At 50.0% G+C, this 19291-nt stretch overlaps 1 protein-coding gene across 2 annotated transcripts in view; it reads right to left on the reverse strand.

The window, feature by feature from the left end:
- Window positions 1-2401: 2401 nt before the first annotated feature.
- Window positions 2402-19291, reverse strand: part of VPS37B (VPS37B subunit of ESCRT-I) — a 30354-nt gene continuing 13464 nt past the window's right edge. The window contains exons 1-4 of one of the 2 annotated variants that reach the window (XM_035258000.3): window positions 8979-9271; window positions 7966-8137; window positions 5527-5609; window positions 2402-4652 (exon numbers count right to left, since the gene is read on the reverse strand). In XM_035258000.3, coding sequence (XP_035113891.2) covers window positions 4161-4652; window positions 5527-5609; window positions 7966-8137; window positions 8979-9212 — 981 coding nt within the window. In that variant the 5' untranslated portion in view covers window positions 9213-9271 and the 3' untranslated portion in view covers window positions 2402-4160. Of the gene's footprint in view, window positions 4653-5526; window positions 5610-7965; window positions 8138-8978; window positions 9272-19291 lie in introns of those variants that run through there. The other variant, XM_035258001.3, reaches the window with a different exon arrangement.

Genomic DNA, 19291 nt, shown 5'->3' on the forward strand with positions numbered 1-19291 from the left:
GTCAGGTGCTGGACTGGGGACTCCATTGTGTCTGCATTTAATCCTAGAGCACTCGGGACTGCAGAAAGACTCAGCATGGCTGTCACTGGCTGTGCGTGGCAGCCTTCCATCTCTGGGAGATTTATGGCCTGGAGGCCCTCCTTTTTACACAGGAGGTCAAGAGCTAGCTGCCTCCACAGAGGCCACCTCCACTCCCAGCCTCGATGCCCACAGCCTCCCTGGGGCTCCCAGCAGTTGCTGACCCCCTCCGCGTGTCTGAGACCATGCCTTAGTTGACAGTTCTTAAGTTAAGGTGGGGACCCTGACTCCCAGCTGGCCGGGACTTGAGCCATGACCACACATAGCCTTTCCACTTACCAGAAAACTGTAAGGGCGTTTAGTCCTTGGGTGTGCGGCAGCCTCACTCAATCACCCACTTTCTGCAGGAGCACATGCCAGAGGGAAGGCTGAGGTGGGTGGGCTCACCCTGTCCTACCTCCTGCCAAGATAACTGGCATTTATGGAGAAACAGGCCAGGGAAGGTCGGCGGGGGAGAAAAGGCCCCTTGGCTGGCTCCTGTATGGCCTCAGACGAGCCTCCCACCTGTGCCCAGATCTCCTGGAGGATGAAGTGGGGCCTTTTGGCTGGGGCTGTGTAGCCAGGGGTGGTGTGCCAGGTGGCTAGGACCATATGTGTGAAAGGGCTTTGCAAACTGACCATAAGGGCCGAGACGGACCCTGTTCCTTGGTCTTGTTTACATAGTGAGATGGCTTCAGAAAACAAAAAGAACTGATTCTCCCCCAGATACAGACCAGTGAAAGTCCACAGGCACTGATGACACTTGACTATCATTCTTGAGTCCTCAATGACCAAACTTTTTTTTTGGAGACAGTCTTGCTTTGTTGCCCAGCTGGGAGTGCAGTGGCGCTGACTCACTGCAACCTCTTCCCAGGTTCAAGCGATTCTCCCTCAGCCTCCCAAATAGCTGGGCTTACAGGCGTGTGCCACTACCCCTGGCTAATTTTTTGTTGTTTTTTGTTTTGTATTTTTAGTAGAAATACGGTTTTGCCATGTTGGCCAGGCTGGTCTTGAACTCCTGACCTCAAGTGATCCACCAAGTGTTGGGATTACAGGTCACTGTGCCCAGCTGAATCCTTTAACTGGAGAGACCGCCTCACACATGCCGGGCTAGAAAGCAGGAGCCTGGGGTCTGGTCTTGCTCTCCTGCCCTCTTGGACCCGCCACTGCCCCTGGTCATCCTTGTGAACAGGCCACACAGCTGGAGGAAAGGCTCCCACAAGCAAGGTTCATGAGCCACAAAACTCTGAAGTCCAGCATCCTCACTCAACTGGACAACAGATTTGGCTGTAAGCTTCCTGGCAGCCACCAGGAAAAGAGAAACTATCACTTTAAGGTAAACAGGTTTCTCAGGGAATGCTTCCCTCTTCCTCACAGGAAAATCATACGAATTTCTGCTGTACATCCCCATCGTCCCCATAGACAATGATATGCCAGGAATGGCAGCTTTGAGAGACAGCAACGGGAGGTTGCACTCATCTCAGTTCCTGAAGTCCCTCACAGGGGCATCATGACCCAGATACACAGCTCAGCTACGGTGGTGAAGACGCAGGCACACACAGACGCAGGCATGCAGCTTGGCCAGGGTGGCAGGCACATGGGCGTGAGCACACAGCGACACAGGCACACAGCCGGGGCGGTGGGCACAGAGGGACACAGACATGCAGCTCAGCAGGGGGTACTCAGGGACGCAGGCACCTCGGCCAGGGCGGCGGGCACATAGCCCAGCTGGGGCCGGGAGCACATGGTGGACACAGACACAGGCACACAGTTCAGCCGGGACGGAGAGCACAGGGTACAGTTGTGTAGCTCTCCAAGGAGGCCGGGCTGGCAGGATCCCCACCTCTCAGCCTAGAGAAGGCAGCAGCACCCACTGGGCTTTGGAGTGGGCAGAGGCAACTGCCTTCTTAAAACACCTGCTGGCAGGCCCCCAAAGCAAAATGTCAGAGCTGCTGGTTTCCTCACTAAAACCCACCACAGAACACCCTAATGAGCTCACACCATTCACACAGCACATCGTGGCAACCTCAAGGACAAAGTGCAGGCACAGCCTGAGCCCTGAGGTCACCTTCAGTCCCCTGCTTGGACAGTGGCTGTGATCCTGAAGACATGCTCTCTTACGCACAGGACATGCTTTCTGTCCATCACTGATGTTTGAGACTCTGGTGACAAACCAAGAGGGTAAGAGGCCCCAGCTTTGAGCCAGGGATCCCAGACAGGCAGACATTTTGTTCTCAGCTTCACACACAGACATCCCAGCCAGCTTCCCTGCTGAAAGTCTGATCACTGATGCTTCAGAACCACACATCAGGAACATCCACATCCCCAATAAATGACAGGCCTGTTATTAATAATTCTCTATTTATTAAAAAGGGTCCTACAGCTTTACAGCCACAGCACCGGACACGGCCCTGAACAGCGACGGCAAGCCCAGCCAGGGGCCCCTTCGCAACGCATTTGGCTGCGACCGTGGCTGGGCTGTGGCATCCCTGACAGCGGCTGGTGGCGGAGGTATGGGGGCGGGTGGCACCGCTCACTGGAGATTCACAGAACATGGCAAGCCTGCCTGACTGGCGTGGCAGTGAATCATCCTGTACAACTTCATTTCCTTTAAGAAAACGGTTACAGTAGAGTTCAAGTCCGAGAGCAGGAATGTACAGTCATTGAGGACAAAAGGCAGTGGCCTGGCCCGTGGCCCACTGGGACAGACCCCGCTTCAGTTCTGCCTTGTCACCCTGGTGGCTAGACACAGGTCAGGACCCTAGATGCCTGACAAGTGACAGGGGAGGGGCAACCCAGAAGGTCCACGGGTAAGCACCTGGGCCTTTTCTGTCAACAGATGCCGCTGCCCCCTGCTGGGCTCTAGGCCTTCAGCACACGTGGCACGTAAAGATGAGGTTCCACGGGGGTGGAGAGAAGAGCAGGTTCAGGTGGTTGGAGCACAGCCCCGCCCCTCAATCCCACTGGTGGGCTTTCTCCAAATCCCTACCACCACCCGCCCTGAGGCCCAGCTACTAGCCAGCCAGGGCCAGAAGATACTGGCTAAGGGTAGCCTGAGTCAAGGCAGTCAGACGTCTTGACTACATGTAACAGGGCAATGAACTTGGACAAGCCCTTCAGAGAAAGCAGAGCCGCTGGGGGCCCCGCCCAGCCCCTAGCAGGTGTGAGTCCTGGCACCTGGGGAACTAAGGCACAGCACGGACACCCGAGGGTAGGAAATCGCATCCGCTTCATCTGCATTTCAATCTGCTCAAGACAGTATTTGCATTTTAAAAAAAATTTCCCTGAATGGTCTTGGGAGTGTCAAAAAAGTTTTCTTTGTCAATATAAAACAGGAAAATCACACATGTAGTAAAAATATTGGGGGATTATTTTCTTCATAGAAACCTTCAGGGCCGGCTCGAGGCAGGAGGGAAGAGAAGCAGCTGGGGACAAGATTTGCTATACAAAGTCCCGCTCGTGCGGTCCCCTCCCACACCGGTGGCCATTCTCCAGCCTCTGGACTTGGCAGTGGGTCCAGTGCAAACTTTGCTTGTGGCTCTGAAGCAAGAGCAGCAGCCAGGTCAGGCGGTGACTGTGATGACCTCTCCCCAACATTCAGTGAGCAACAGTGCAGCTGCAGGTAGCAGCCTGGCCACAGCACTCTTCCAGGCTGGCTGGCACCCACCCACCCTCACCAGGGCTGCAGCGGCCACTGGGTGAGACACACACGACTGTTTTGAAAATAAAATAAGTATCATGAACCATGCTCATTAAATAAAGCTGCAACGGGAGGACCACGATTCTAAAAGGGAACGGGGGAAGAGGCTTTGTTTCTTCCCAAATACGAGTTCGTCAACGCTAAGATACGTAGACAACACACGGAGAATGCAAACCGATTCGACGCGCGGGTGTCAGGCGGCGACCCGGCACACACAACTGCCTCGGTGCCCAAAACCTGGGCTTCTACTACTCACCACTGACCTACAGTTCTAAAACCAGGTGGACACGCTGGCCCAGGGCCCTGAAGCCCTTGGCACAGAGCAGACCTCCAGCCTCCCTCCCGTCTGCAGAGCGCAACACAGCAGGTGGAGGGAGTTTCCCCGGAAGGACGGCGCTGGTGCTCACTGGAGGATGAAGCCCGGCTGGTGCGGAGGCAGCCGGGGCGGGGGTCTCTGGGGGAGAGCTGGTGGATACGGGGACACGAACTGTGCAGAGAATCCTTGCTGAGTGGGGAGCCCCACACGGGGAGGCAGGGGTGGACACTGTAATCCTGGGTATGGCACAGCCTGTCCCGAGGCCATGGCCGCAGTGAACGGGGTGGCTAGGCGAACTGCAGACACCGAGGGTGGTGGTGGGGGGATGCGCCGAGGCGCAACAGCGGGGGGCCCACTGGCCTCTGGGGCAGGGTAGGGAAGGGGGGCAGTAGATGCCTGCTCGGGCAGCCTGGGCGGCAGCGGGGCCAAAGCCTGCGGGAGTCTCTGCCCCTTCAGCACCATCTCCTGGAGCTTCTCAATTTTCACCCGTCGCATGTGGGCCAATTTCCGTTTGCTCTGATAGACGTCAATGAAGGAATCCAGAGGAAGTTCTCCATCCAGAAACTTCTCTGCCATATTCTGAAAAAGGCAGAAACGTGGTTCCAGCAACAGCCAAATGGGGAGGACACTCCCTTCATGTCTAGACACAAGGACAGGCTTCCAACACCGCCCCTCCCTCTAACCACCAGAGGGCCCCATTCCCACTCCAGATCCAGAGGTCACGGGCGCAGGCTGACCTCAGCATGAGCTGCCACCAGGTGGAGGGGAGGGCAGTCCTGCTGTGCATACCACCACCAGGGCGACAGGCAGAGGCCCAGGAGGAGCTGGCCTTTGGGCAAGGGTCCCAACTCCTGAGTCCCAGGCCTCTGTCGAGCCTGCTGGAGTCCAACATCCCTTTGCCTTTACCCAGCCGCAGCCTGCCTGACAGACTCGCCCTGGGTGGGTCAGCAGGACAGAAACGCCTGTGCCCGCCAGGCCCCCGCAAGGCCTCCCAGTTCATCAACCCAGCCCTATCTTGGCAAGATCCTGCCGGCCCAGCCTGCAACAACTGCGCAACATTTGACCTTGACTTGTTTCATTATCACCTGGCGGGGCTCAAGGCTCTAGTGCACAGCTGGACCTGTCCCAGAGGCTCTGTAGCCCCCAGCTCACCCAGGAACCACGGCACGTGGTACTTTGTCACTGGCCCCAGGGGCTGGGGTTCACAGGATGGCACGCATGCCCTCTTTTGGCCCTCCCTCAGCCCTGCCCTCACTCCCTCTGCTGCTCCCTGGACCCCTGCCTGGCACTTTCCCCAGCCCACATGCTAGGCTTCCCACTGGCATGCAGCCCGCACACCTAGGAGGCACCACCTCCTGACTGTGGCGGTGCAGCACTCCTGGTCTCTGGAGACAGTGGGCCCGCTGACTGCCCAAAGTGACTCAAGGATTCCATCGAGGCTGGCTGGCTTTACCTCGGTGTCTTCCTCAATCTTGGCCCCTTCTGCTTGAAGAAGTGCTAACAGGGTCTCCAAGGAAGCACTGCTAGACTGTCTGTCTGGAAGAGAAGCAAGAGGCATGAAAGAGTAAGGGGCATCCAGGCAAAGCCCTTCACAACGCCGCCCACACAGACCACAGTAGGACTGCATCTTCCTTTCCAGGAAGCTGATACCTGAGAACCTACAAGGGAACAAGTGCACTGAGCCAGTGTCTGGGCCAACATCCCATGTCGGAGCACCCCGGGTCAGCAGCTGCCCAGAGCCAGCTGCTTTCGAATATGGAGCAGTGACAGGGCCATCATGCCACTTTGTAATTCCTTTACATTTTGAGTGATAACTTACATCGAGTGTACACATCTTAAGTGTGTAACTAAAATTTCCATGTGTTTAACCCCCAACCACCACCACCCTGATCCAGACACAGAACGTTTCCACCCGGCACCCTCATGCCCACTGCACCCACCAGGTAACCCCTATGCTGGCCTCCACTACCACACAGGAGCTCTGCCTGGTCTTTAACTGACATCCTGCAATCAGGCAGTACAGGACATACTCTGCTGGATCCTTCCACTCAGCACTGCGTCTCTGAGACCCTGCTCTGGTCTATGCCTCAGTTCATGTCTGTTCAATGCTGTGTAGTGTTCCATTGTATAAATATACTTTATTTGCCCATCACTCTGTAGATGGACATTTTGATTGTTTCCAAATTTTAAGTAAGGTAATAAAGATACAACATTCTTGTACCTATCTTCTGAGAGACATGAATGTCTCATTGCTTCTGGGTGATCACTCAGGAGCAGAGCCGCTGAACTGCAGTGTATGCAGGCTCCTCATTTTAGAAGGTACTACCCCACGACTTTCTCCAGGTGAAATGAAAAAGGAGCCGGCTGTAGTGGCATGTGCCTGTAAGTCCCAAATGACCCACGGACACTCCTACCAGCAGCGGACGCATGGCACCTCACCAGCACTTGTGACTGCTGGTCTTTTTACTTTAGGTCATCCTGGTCTGAGTATGTGGCAGTAAATTTTTAATAAAGTTAATGGAGAAAATGACAAGATGATAGCAATCGTGACAGACATCACTGCTGCAGAAGGTGATTTTTTTTCACCCAAATTCTTTTTTTTCTTTTTTTTTTAAAGGGATGGGGTCTCACTCTGTCACCCAGGCTAAAGTACAGTGATGCAATCACAGCTCATGATGGCCTCAACCTTCAGGGTAGGTGGGACTATAGACGAGTAGCACTACTCCTGGCTAATTTATTTCATTTCTTTGTAGAGACATAGTCTCGCTCTGCCACCCAGGCTGGAGTACAGAGGTGCAATCATGGCTCACTGCAGCTTCAACCTCCAAGGCTCAAGCAATCCTCCCTCCTCAGCCTCCCAAGAAGCTAGGACCACAGGCGTGCGCCACCACACCCAGCTCCAACTTCCCTTTATCTAAATGTCCCTTTGATAGCTATCAAAAGCACTCAGGATGCTCAACAATTCAGTTCTGATGTCTCCTCCTAGTGGGTGTAAATTAAAGTGTGCCATTAAAATAAAGTGTTCCAGTGATGGGCATTTTTCACTATTAACAAACAGCATAAGACAAATGGGCAAACAGCAGAAGAGATTTGTTGAATATCATAATTCAGAAAACTGCCTTCTTTCTGTGCTGTTTAGAGAAGGTGAAGTCTTGAATTTAAGAGTGGTTAAGTCTCCTCTTCTAAACTGGTGACTGCTGAACTGGCTGGCTTCCTCCTAATCCCTCACCCCTTTTCCAGTAACTGCCCCGAGGTGCCCATGTTGCTACCACCTGCTCCATGCTGCAGACCCTGGAGGTGTGCATAGACCTGGGCTGACCTCAGCAACCACTGCCACTGCAGGGCCACTGGGAGGGGGCAGTCCTGCTATGCACCCCGTCCTCCAGAACTGCAAGTGCAGAGAGGCTGCAGGTCTGGGGCTTCCATATTCTATACATAAACTGGTCAATACAGTGGCTCACGTCTACAAGAGCAGCGCTTTGTGAGGCCAAGGTGGGAGGATGGCTTCTTGAGTTCAAGACCAGCCTGGGCAACACAGCAAGATGACCTCTCTACAAAAAAATGAAATAAAGTAGCTGGCTTGGGGCAATGCACACCTGTGGTCCCAGCTACTCAGGAGGCTGAGGCAGGATGATCACCTAAGCCCAGGAGGTCAAGCGGCTGCAGTGAGCCATGGTCATGCCACTGCACTCCAGCCTCAGTGACAGAGCAAGACCCTGTTTCTAAAATACAAAAATAATATACATATTTCAATGACTCTCCTTCATTGCAGTGGAGTCACTGTCTTAATCTGAAATTTTTCCATAATGTTTCTCTCCTGGCAGGGCAATAGCTTGCAAATGTGTCCTTCTCTCAACTCTTTATTCTTGAATGATCACCCATAAAAAGTTACCTAATTTGGTCTTCTTTATCTGATAGGCTTCAAAGAGAACCTGGAGTTCCTGGTATTTCTGGGTCAAGTGTGCTTTCAACGTGTCCAGCTGGGGCTGGTACAGAAGGTTTCCTTCTGCCAGGCTCCGGTTGCTGGCAAGTGTCATTTCTTTGTTAAGCTGAACATTCTGTGTCTGCAAGGAACACATGAGATGATGAGAAACGAAAGTCTATCAGTTCCCAGGCAGACCCCGGAGGTCCCCACGCACATCCCGGGAGCCCACTGCATCTGCTGCCACCTCACTGGTCTCCACGGCTGGCACCGCATACCAGGCAGATGCTACAGACCCAGAGCCAAGCCCCCTGGTTTCTCACTTGGATGCTGCTACCAATAGTAAAGAGTGAGGCTGACTTCCTTCCAGCACGTTTCCAGGACACGCTTTGTCCTGTGACTCCATGCAGAGCCCTCCCTGCCAGGGCTGCACTGTGATTCCAGTTCCTTACTACGGCCATTGTGCTTGCAGAAATAAACAGCTGTCACAATTTAGAATTCGATTTTTTTCAAAACAAGTTTCTGCTGCTCCAGAGGAAGTTAAAGAATCACTTTTATCAGCAGGAGACCAGTTGGCATGATGGCAATGCAGGCTTCATAGCTGGCTTAGAGGTCCAACCAGCAAGACGAGGAGACCCTGGAAATTAACTGTTTCCAGCCACACTGGTTCTCTCCCCCATGCCCATCCCAGCTCTTCGGAGCCTTCTATCATCTAGCTATTGGTGGATGAGCAAAGCCGACCAAAAGCTGGGGGAAGTGGAGACGTGTTTTGCCCAGCGGGGGTTTCATTTTGTCCTTTCAAACAATGACAGGCTACACTGGTAGGTAGAAAAGAATCCATCTGCCCAGAACTTAGGGGAGAAAGAAAGAAGTGGAGGGTCTGAGAAAAAAGGCAAAAAACTCCTAGCAAAACTTAGCCAGAGTATATTTAAAGAAAATTAAAACCACAAACGCATCAGTACCCTAGTTCCCTTTCCACTCACTCGTGATCGGCTTCCGCTACCACAGCTCAGCCGCCGCTGCCGCCGCCTTCCACACTGTTTCAACAGCACTTGATTCCTTACCCAGTGTGTGTCCCCGTTTCTCTTTAAGCCGCTCTTCTTCAACCCCACCCCAGGCATCTCATTTTTCCCCTTAATATTTTCTACCACCCCACCCAATCTATTTTTGCTGCTACTTCCTTCCTCTTGGTAGCTCAAGTATAAATTCCTGGCCATGCTGCCTCCGCTCCCCACCCCCAGTCATACCCACTTATTGCTGTCATAGTTCCCAGTGCGCTCACAGAAGTGCACACGCACCACACACACAGGAAAGAGGCTCAGGGAATCAGAGAACAAAGAAGCCGTTGGATCCCTGCCTCAATGAGGAGATCCCTAACCCCAGTAGGAGGCTCCTTTCATTTCTGCATCTCCAGACCGACAGCTTCGCACAGGACCCTAAAGATCAGGCTCTGTTGAAAACTGACAGGATTTACATGACAGTGAAAAACCTCTCTCCAGACTATAAAGTAAGAGCCAACAGTGTCCCTGAAACGTGGGTGGTAGAATGCTTTCATCTCTTCTGATGCCTTTAGCAAAAAAGGAGACGCTTGGGACTGGAAAGACCCAGTTTCACCGGGGTTCCTGGGAAGCAGTGGGGCTCCTGTCACCCGCTTCCCCACCCACAGGGCAGCTCTCCATGGGCTTTCTATGTCAGGACCTGCAGAAGCGTCTTTCCTTCCATTGTCAAGCCATTTAAAAGAACAAACAAAAAGCACTGTATGGCCACTCTGGAAAACAGGCACTTTTTAATGAGGCTGAATCTGTAACTACCCTATGACCCAGAAATTGTGTTCTTGGGCATTTTATCCCAGACGAATGAAAACTTATGTTCAACAAAAACCTGCACATGACTGTTGAGAGCAACATTTATTCCTAACAACTAAAATCTAGATGCAGCCCAGGGGGCTTTCAACAGGTGAATGTTTAAACAAGCAATGGGCCAGCCAAGCCACGAAACACCAATCAGCAGTAAAAGGAACAAACTTGACTGGCGGAACTGATAACGCTCCAGGGATTCACACTGAGCGAAAACAGCCAACCCCAAAGGGCCATCTGCCCACGACCGTGTACACAGCACCCTTCAAATACAAAATCACAAAAATGGAGAGCAGATTAGCGGTGTGTGTGTGACTATAAAAGGGCAACGAAGGGTTAGGGACTGAGCCGTCCTGGCGTTGTGTCCTGGCAGTATCAGTGCCCCGAGCCTGGTGCTGAGAGTGCACTGAATTTCACCAGATGTCACCGCTGGGGGCAGCTGGGAGGAGGGGACACAGGATCTCTCTGTATTATCTCTTACAACTGCATGTGAAACTACCAGCATCTCAAAATAAGTTAACCATAAATACAACCACCAGCCACTGCTGAGCTGGCTTTCTCCTGCTTGTCTCACCTGACGGATGAGGAGGGGCACGTGTTCCAGGTTGCACTCAGGCCCCACAGCTCTGTGCGCTCCAGCACTCTTACTTCAATCAATTCTTTGTTCCGTACACGTTTACTAAGCAAGTATCATCTGCCATGCCCAGGTTTAGGCACAGGGAATTCTGAGAAACAGGAGTGCTCCCACCCTCAAATAGGCTGAATCGGCATAAATGGACCCAAACTCATCAGCCCTGATCTGTGAGGCCCCAAATGGCCTGGTCCCGCCGTCCCTTCCCAGTCAGTTCTGAGAAAGCATGTCCCTGACCACCCTGCCTACACCAGCAGCCATCCTCTGTCAGCTCCCACGTCTTGCATGGCATCGTAACTGTCAACAGTGAGGATTAAAACTCTGTTGTCAGGGCCGGGCGCAGTGGCTCACGCCTGTAATCCCAGAACTTTGGGAGGCCGAGGCGGGTGGATCATGAGGTCAAGAGATCGAGACCATCCTGGTCAACATGGTGAAACCCCATCTCTACTAAAAATACAAAAAATTAGCTGGGCATGGTGGTGTATGCCTGTAGTCCCAGCTACTCAGGAGGCTGAGACGGGAGAATTGCCTGAACCCAGGAGGCGGAGGTTGCAGTGAGCCAAGATCGTGCCATTGCACTCCAGCCTGGGTAAAAAGAGCAAACTTCAGTCTCAAAATAAATAAATAAATAAATAAATAAATAAATAAAACTCTGCTGTCTCAATCACTGTCTCCCAACACTGAATACAGAGGACACACTTGTCGTCTTTAGCATCCCAAGCACTTTGCACACATCTGCAACTCAGTGAAGATCTGTTCAATGAATCAGAGAGCACCCCCCAACCCTAAAAAGCCAAAACTCACTCAAAGCCAAGCCTGGCAAATAAGGGAGGTAACAAACTGGAGGAATTAAAAATGAGCTACATTTGTTGAGCGCTGAGTGCCTCAGATCCTTTGTGAAGTAGAGGCACTCACTTCAGAAAGTCACTAGAGACTGAGTCTGAGTGAGGGTCTCACACTGGACCTCACGGTAATTTTGAAACAGAATTTCCTCAGAAGTCCTCAGTCAAGGTAGCACACAGCAAGTGCAGGTCTCCCACAACCACTAGAAAGGCGCACTCAAGGCAGCACCGACATTCCAGCAGGCAGCCTGGACTACTAAAAAGTATTCCCAGCCTTGGCTGTGCCTTGCCACCCCATTTATTGGGGAGTATGGGGGCTGCTGTTAAAAATCTCAATGCCCAGGCTGGGTGCAGTGACTGACATCTGTAATCCCAGCACTTTGAGAGGCAAGGCGGGCAGATCACGAGGTCAGGAGATCGAGACCAGCCTGACCAACATGATGAAATCGCATCGCTACCAAAAATACAAATATTAGCCAGGTGTGATGGTGTGCAACTGTAGTCCCAGCTACTTGGGAGGCTGAGGCAGGAGAATCGCTTGAACCCGGGAGGCAGAGGTTGCAGTGAGCCGAGATCACGACACTGCACTCCTACCTGGGTGACAGAGCAAGACTCTGTCTCAAAAAAAACAAACAAACAAAACAAAACTCAATGCCCAGACCAACCCCTACCCATCAAGCTCTTCAGGAGGGGGCCGAGGTATGGATATTGTCGTCAAAACTCCCTGGTGATACCACTAAGCTGAAAACTTTTGCTTTAGTTTCATAAAAATGCATCTACAAAGAAAATCTTATTTCTGTAGGGTTTAAGTCAAGTCAAAATCATTTGTCCTATATATTAGAAAGTCCTAGAAGAGAGGAAACATGAACTATAATAAAAAGACAACTCATTTGTCCACATTTCTGTGTTCTGGGGGAAAAAAGGCAATTTGTTTTGTATGGGATGCAGAAAGCCACTAGGCATCAAGAGGCCAAATAAAACACTGAGGCTGGGTGCAGTGACTCACACCTGTAATCCCAGCACTTTGGGAGGCTGAGGCGTGCGGATCATTTGAGGTAGGGAGTTCGAGTCCAGCCAAATCAACATGGAGAAACCGTGTCTCTACTAAAAAAACAAAATTAGCCAGGCATGGTGGCACATGCCTGTAAAATCCCAGCTACTCAGGAGGCTGAGACAGGAGAATTGCTTGAACCTGGGAGGCAGAGGTTGCAGTGAGCTGAGACCACAGTGAGCCGAGACGGCGATATCACACCATCCACCCTGGGCAACAAGAACAAAACTCCATCTCAAAAACAAAAACAAAAAAACCCTCCCGGCCAGGTGTGGTGGCTCACACCTGTAATCCAAGCACTTTGGAGGCCAAGGCAGGCGGATCAGCTGAGGTCGGGAGTTCAAGACCAGCCTGACCAACATGGTGAAACCCCATCTTTAAAACAAACAAACTCCCACTGAGAAGTGTTAAACTGGCAGTGATTTTTTAATATCCTTTGGATATTCAGATGTTTCTATATATAAATACGATAAATTATTATTATTATTATTTTTTTTTGAGACAAGTCTCACTCTGTCACCCAGGCTGGAGTGCAGTGGCGCGATCTTAGCTCACCGCAGCCTCTGCCTCCTGGGTTCAAGCGATTCTTGTGCCTCAGCCTCCCCAGTAGCAGGGATTACGGGCGTGTACCCCGCCTGGCTAATTTTTTTGTTTTGTTTTTTTAGTAGAGACAAGGATTTGCCCACATTGGCCAGGCTGGTCTTGATCTCCTGACCTCAAGTGATCCGCTCACCTCAGCCTCCCAAAGTGCTGGGATTATAAGCATGAGCCACCACGCCCAGACAAATACAGTAAATTCTAAGTGGCCACCCAGAGCATACCCACAGCACCCTGAAGAACACCGGCAGTGGGGACAATGGCCTGGATGCAGGTGCTGAAGGTGGATGCCTTTTCTTAAGCATTGGCTAAAAGCCTTCAGCACTCATAACCTGCCCAGAACACACCCTAGATGCTGCATTCAATGTAGAAACTCTTTCTTCAATCTTTCCGTTGTTCCAGTTGGTAATAAAAGGGGAGGAGAAACACCAGCCTTGTTCATTTGCAAAGCAAAGGCAAGCTGGCCAGGATAGGCCTGGGAGGCCTCCACGGGCACAGCACACACCACTCAGCAAGGCCCAGGTGGCAGCCACTCTGGTCACATACGCCCGACTCTCCACCCCTCTGAGACTGATTCCAGCCTCAATGTCTGTGACCAAATCCGTACAGTAAATCTGAGAATGCTTAGAGAGGTATTTTAGGAACCAACAGACTAAACCAACAAACACAAATTTAAGTTGCCACTGTCTTTGTCATCATGGTAGGCACCAACAGATACCCGAAATTGAAAACAGTGCTGCCAACCTCTCGATTGTTCTCATGATCTTTTTTCTTAACCATAGAAAAGTCTTTTCAGGAAATAATCTCTCTGTGGTAAAGAAACATTCTTATAAATTTACTCAGTTTCACTTCAGTTTCCACTTCTCATAAGAAAAGAAAAATGAGACGCCCAATAGCAGCATTTGTAGGATTCGGCTTGTAACAACTTATTTCTGTCACCTATCTGTGCATGAGGGCAGAGGGCTCCCTGGAAGCATGCTCACCCCAGGGTAACAGCAGCAGCCCCTGAGTGGTGTGATTTTTTTCTACTTTCCGCTTTCTACTTTTAACTATCACAATGCTCGATTCATTATAGCAAGCACACATAACTTTGTAGTAAAAGGGTTTTTTTTAGTTAAAAAAGTATCATGTATACTTATCCAGGCAGAAATGTGGAGGTCTCTCTCTCGGGATGCTTACATTAATATATGTAGCTCACTCAGAACACACAGTTTGGCTGGGCGTGGTGGCTAACACCTGTAATCCCTGCACTTTGGGAGGCCGAGGCGGGCAGATCACTCGAGGTGAGGAGTCTGAGACCAGCCTAGCCAAAACAATGAAACCCTGCCTCTACTACAAATACAAAAAAAATTAGCCAGATGTGGTGGCAGGTGCCTATAATCCCAGCTACTGGGGAGGCTCACATGAGAATCGCTTGAATCTGGGAGGCAGAGGTTGCAGTGAGCCGAGATTGCACCACTGCACTTCAGCCTGGGCAACAGAGTAAGAGTCCATCTCAAAAAAAAAAAAAGAATACCACACACTATCTCAAATGCACATGTCATTATTTATTTGGGTTGGGGTAGTGTGGTAGAAAATAAAGTCAACAAGAAAGAAAAGAGATCTACACTCCCCTCTGCACATGCCATGGCTGCAAAGGAGAGGCCCCAGGGGCAGAGGCAGGGGCGGGAGACTGCCTGCAGCTCTGTGGCCAGTGCTGGGTCAAGGGTGTCGGTTTCTGGTGGATGCTTTCCAGACCAGACACTTCTACAATGTGAAATTCTGATTCCAGCTGGCCAGAGTCTAGCTTCTTCATCTGTAATTATAATTGTGCCTTCCTAAACACAAAGGTAGACAAATCTGCCCACATTTCCAAGCTAAATCTTCTTCATGAAAAGATGCTCATAGCAGTTCTTTTTCACCCCTTCGCACTATAATACAATCCTTATAAAAACTAAGTACGTGACATGACTGAATTAGGTTGGCAAACTTAAACGAATAAATGGGAATCCTTAAAAGCACCGGAAGTCCTTTAAATGCTCAAAATCCAGTGTGTACTTGGAATCTGGGCTGTGTTAGGATAAAAACAAAATATGGCCGCATCTACAGCATTCTCAGAAGGCATAGTATTTGTGCAAAGTAAAGAGATCACATTTTATTTAACAAGCAAACTTTATTGTAATTTTAAATTTTTTGAGACAGGGTCTTGTTCCATTGCTCAGGCTGGAATGCAGTGGTGCAATCATGGCTCACTGCAGCCTTGACCTTCTGAGCTCAAGTGATCCTCTCGCCTCAGCCTCCCAAAGTGCTGGGATTACAGCTGTGAGCCACTGCGCCCAGCCAAGAGCACGTATTTTGTTAAACAAGCATTAGGTCCAGAAAGATAAAATGCTCTTCCCTCCAAGACGCTGCTCACACTGGCTATTTAGCCTGGAACGCCCTCCTACCCAAATTTCGGCTGCAAACTATACCCTAACTGAAGCCTTAGCAGTGTCAGAGCCTTTTCTAAACTTCCCCCAGCCCCACCAACGTGACATGGAGCTAGACCCTCAGTGGTGGGCATCCCTGGAAGCCCTGCTTGATTGAGATACAATTTACACCTCCTACAATCCATCTAGTGGAAGCATTCCATTCAAGGGTGTCTCATATATTCACAGAGTACACCTCTGGCTTCATTGTATTTACACTGTATCCCTCTGTGTTTTCTTATTCATCTATTTATTCACTCAAGAGAGAGCCATGTGAAGATGGGGGCAGCACGATGTGGTCACAAGCCTGGGACGCCAGCACACAAAAGGGGGAAGCAGCAAGGAAGAGTCCTCCCCTAGAGCCTCCAGAGGGAACAGGGCATCCTGGTTTTGGACTTCTGGCCTCCAGAACTGTGACAGAATAAGTTTCTGTTGTTTCAAGCCTCCCAGCTTGTGGTCATGTTACAGCAGCCACAAGAAACTAGTACAGTGCTAGCATCTTCCACCCGTTCTCGAGAACCACTGTCTATCCTGCTGTGTGCCCCAGCAACCACCTAGATGAACTATACCAACCCTTCACTGGGACACTCACCCTCAGGTTCTGGTTGGATTAGGCAATGAGGATCAAGGGCAGGAGGAAGATGAAAAGGGACAGCGGGGATCAGGAGTGTTCCCCAGGCCTAGCTGAGGAGGGGCTGTAGCTGGGCCAGCTCCTCTCACCCTCCCTTCCTCCAATGCAGTCCTCTCCCCTGTCCCTCCTCAGGCCTGGAAGTGAGCAGGGCATGGCTGTTGCTAATCCTGCACCAGGCTTTGGGGGTCTCCACACTGCCCTCTCCTTGTAGAGAATCCCTTTATTCAACTCCTCACCAATCCCTCATGCTGACTGTGCCATGTCTTGCCAGAAGCCTGACTGAGATAACTGGAACAGTTTACCCCATGAAGTGAAATGACATTTGAGCCCACATCCGCTCTTTTGATGGTGGCCAGAAAGGCCCTTAAGAGCAGAACCATGTCTTAATCATTCCCCTGTGCCCAGAACCTAGCATAGTAGCCAGACCAACACAGGCACATGGCTAAATACTTGCTTGGCTGGGTGCAGTGGCTCACGCCTCTAATCCTAGCACTTTGAGAGACCAAGGTGGGCAGATCACCTAAGGTCAGGCATTCGAGACCAGCCTGGTCAACATGGTGAAACCTTGTTTCTACTAAAAATACAAACATTAGCCAGGCATGGTGGTGCACGCCTGTAGTCCCATGCAGGAGAATCACTTGAACCTAGGAGGCAGAGGCTGCAGTGAGCTGAGATCATGCCAATGCACTCAAAAACAAAAAAACAAAAAAAACTTGTTCAATTTCATCCTTAAGAATCTTCATGGCTGGGGCCTCAGGCCACTAACTGCCAGTCATTGTGAAAATCCTGCTAAGCTTTTTTGAAGATTAGCCTTTCTGAAGTTTATATTAAATTTGTAAACAGTAACGTCATGGGTTGATGCTTATTATTACAAACAACCAGATGTCAACTGGGAAACTACTTGAACTCCTAGCTTACTATAGCAGTGACAATGGTCTGGCAGGGAAATGTAAAGGGAAAAAATTAAGATGATGACACTGACAGCTGGAAAGCAAGCTACCCAGTACTGGGGTGAACGTGAGGCACACAACACACACACACACACACACACACACACACACACACACAAGCTGGATTTGTGCAACTCTTCTCTTCAGCTGAAATTCAGCCCTCTCCCACTTAGAAAGCAGGTCAGAACGTTACAGTAACGTTATTGTCATGAGAGCCTGGAAGCCACTATATTTACACGAGTAATTTACACACGAGCGCAGTAGCTCACACCTGTCATCCCAGCACTTAGGAAGGTAGAGGCAGGAGGACTGCTTGAGCCCAGATGATCAAGACCAGCCTAGGCAACAGAGTTGGACACCTTTCTCCACAAAAAGGAAAAAAAAAATGACAAAAAAAACAAACAAACAGAAAAACCCTAATTCCCAAGCTTCCATACCTACAGCTCATCAGGGCCGCAACAATATGCTCCAACACAGTGGCCGGCCCATGTCCGTTCGTTCATTCATACAAGAAATACTTGGGAAGCACCTCAGTGTGCCAGGCTTGGGGGAGACACCATCGTCAGAGGGAATCCGGCTCAGAGTCTCAGTGGAGCCGGCCCTCCCACATAAGGCACTGAGTATTGTGCACCACCCAACTCCAGGGGGTGCCATTCACTTTGTACGGCAGCAATGCAGCCCCAGACTGCATCTGCTCTTCCAGTAAAAGGCTCAACAGAGAAAAAGGGGAAAAATCAAAACAGATGTATTTTAACAACTTAAGTAAGACAAGTTAGTGGTGCTGATCTGAAAACTTTGTTCTTGTCAGCATCTTCCACATTTCCACAAAATTTGCTGACATTTGTTAAGCACGCCTAGCATGTGCCACCTTCTCTTAGTTCTACTGTCTCCACTCTATCCTCTCTGTGACAGTGACACAAACTTGTCCTCATTTTACTCAAGAGCAGGAAATACAATCTTAGGAAGGTTAAGTGAGCTGTCAAAGTTACCACTGCCAGTAACTCCCTCCGGACTGCAATCTTACTGCTGTGCAGTGGCTCACAACTGTAGCCCCAGCTACAGGGAGGCTAAAGCAGGAGGATCACTTGAGCCTAGGAGTTCAAGGCCAGTCTGGGCAACCTAGTGAGACCCTATCTCTAAAAATAAATTATGCAGGGTACAGTGTACCCTCTGGGAGGCCCAGGCAGGAAGACTGTCTGAGACCAGGAGTTGGTTGGAGAATGGCCTGGGCAATAGAGTGAGACCCCATCTCTATAAACAATTAAAAATGAGCCAGGTGTGGCAGCACACATCTGTGGTGCCAAGTACTGGGGAGACTGGGGAAGGAGGATTGCTTGAGCCAGGAAGAGCAAGGCTGCAGTGAGCTATAATTGCACCACTGCACTCCAGCACAGGATCAAATGGAAATTTACTAGTTTACTATTTCTCTATTTTAAAGTAATAACAACAATCATTTAAGGTTCATTCCTATTTATAATCTTTTTTTTTTTTGAGACGCAGTCTCAGTGTCACCCAGGCTAGAGTGCAGTGACGTGATCTCGACTCACTGCAACCTCCACCTCCCAGGTTCAAGGGATTCTCCTGCCTCAGCCTCCTGAGTAGCCAGGATTACAGGCACGCACCACCACGCCCAGCTAATTTTTGTATTTTTAGTAGAGCCGGGGTTCCACCATGTTGGTCAGGCTGGTCTCGAACACCTGACCTTGTGATCCACCCGCCTCAACCTCCCAAAGTATTGGGATCACATTACAGGTATGAGCCACCGCGCATGGCCTACAATCTTTTTTAAGAACCTTTTATTGAAGATACTTTCGAGATGAGTACGATGAAACTATAACCGTCTCCCAGGTTTGACAATTAGCAACATTTGCCCATCTGGCTTCATCTATACTCCCCACTTTTTTCTTTTAATGTAGTTTAAAGCAAATTTCAAGCATCATCATCATTTACTCTTAAAAATGTTATAATACTTCTAACAGGTAAGAACTTTTAACCCTAGCTACAATGCCATAATCACATTTAGCAAAATTAACAATAATTCTTTAATATCAACTTCTGCATGTGTTGGCTCAATTTTTTTCTATAAGGAGCTTTTTGCCTCATCTATTTGACTATGTGAAATGTAGTTTATACACGAAAAGCAGGATACACGCCTGGTTCTTTCCTCTATTTTTTCTTTTTAAACCAACTTTTGGAAAACTGAGTTCATGCCTGAGCAACAATCTCCAAAAATGACCAATAAGCTTTTTGGGAGTATCATTATCAAGTAATGAAAATTTTCTCTCTGATGG

This window comes from Callithrix jacchus, chromosome 9, assembly GCF_049354715.1.
Source record: "Callithrix jacchus isolate 240 chromosome 9, calJac240_pri, whole genome shotgun sequence".
Taxonomy (NCBI): Eukaryota; Metazoa; Chordata; class Mammalia; order Primates; family Cebidae; genus Callithrix; species Callithrix jacchus.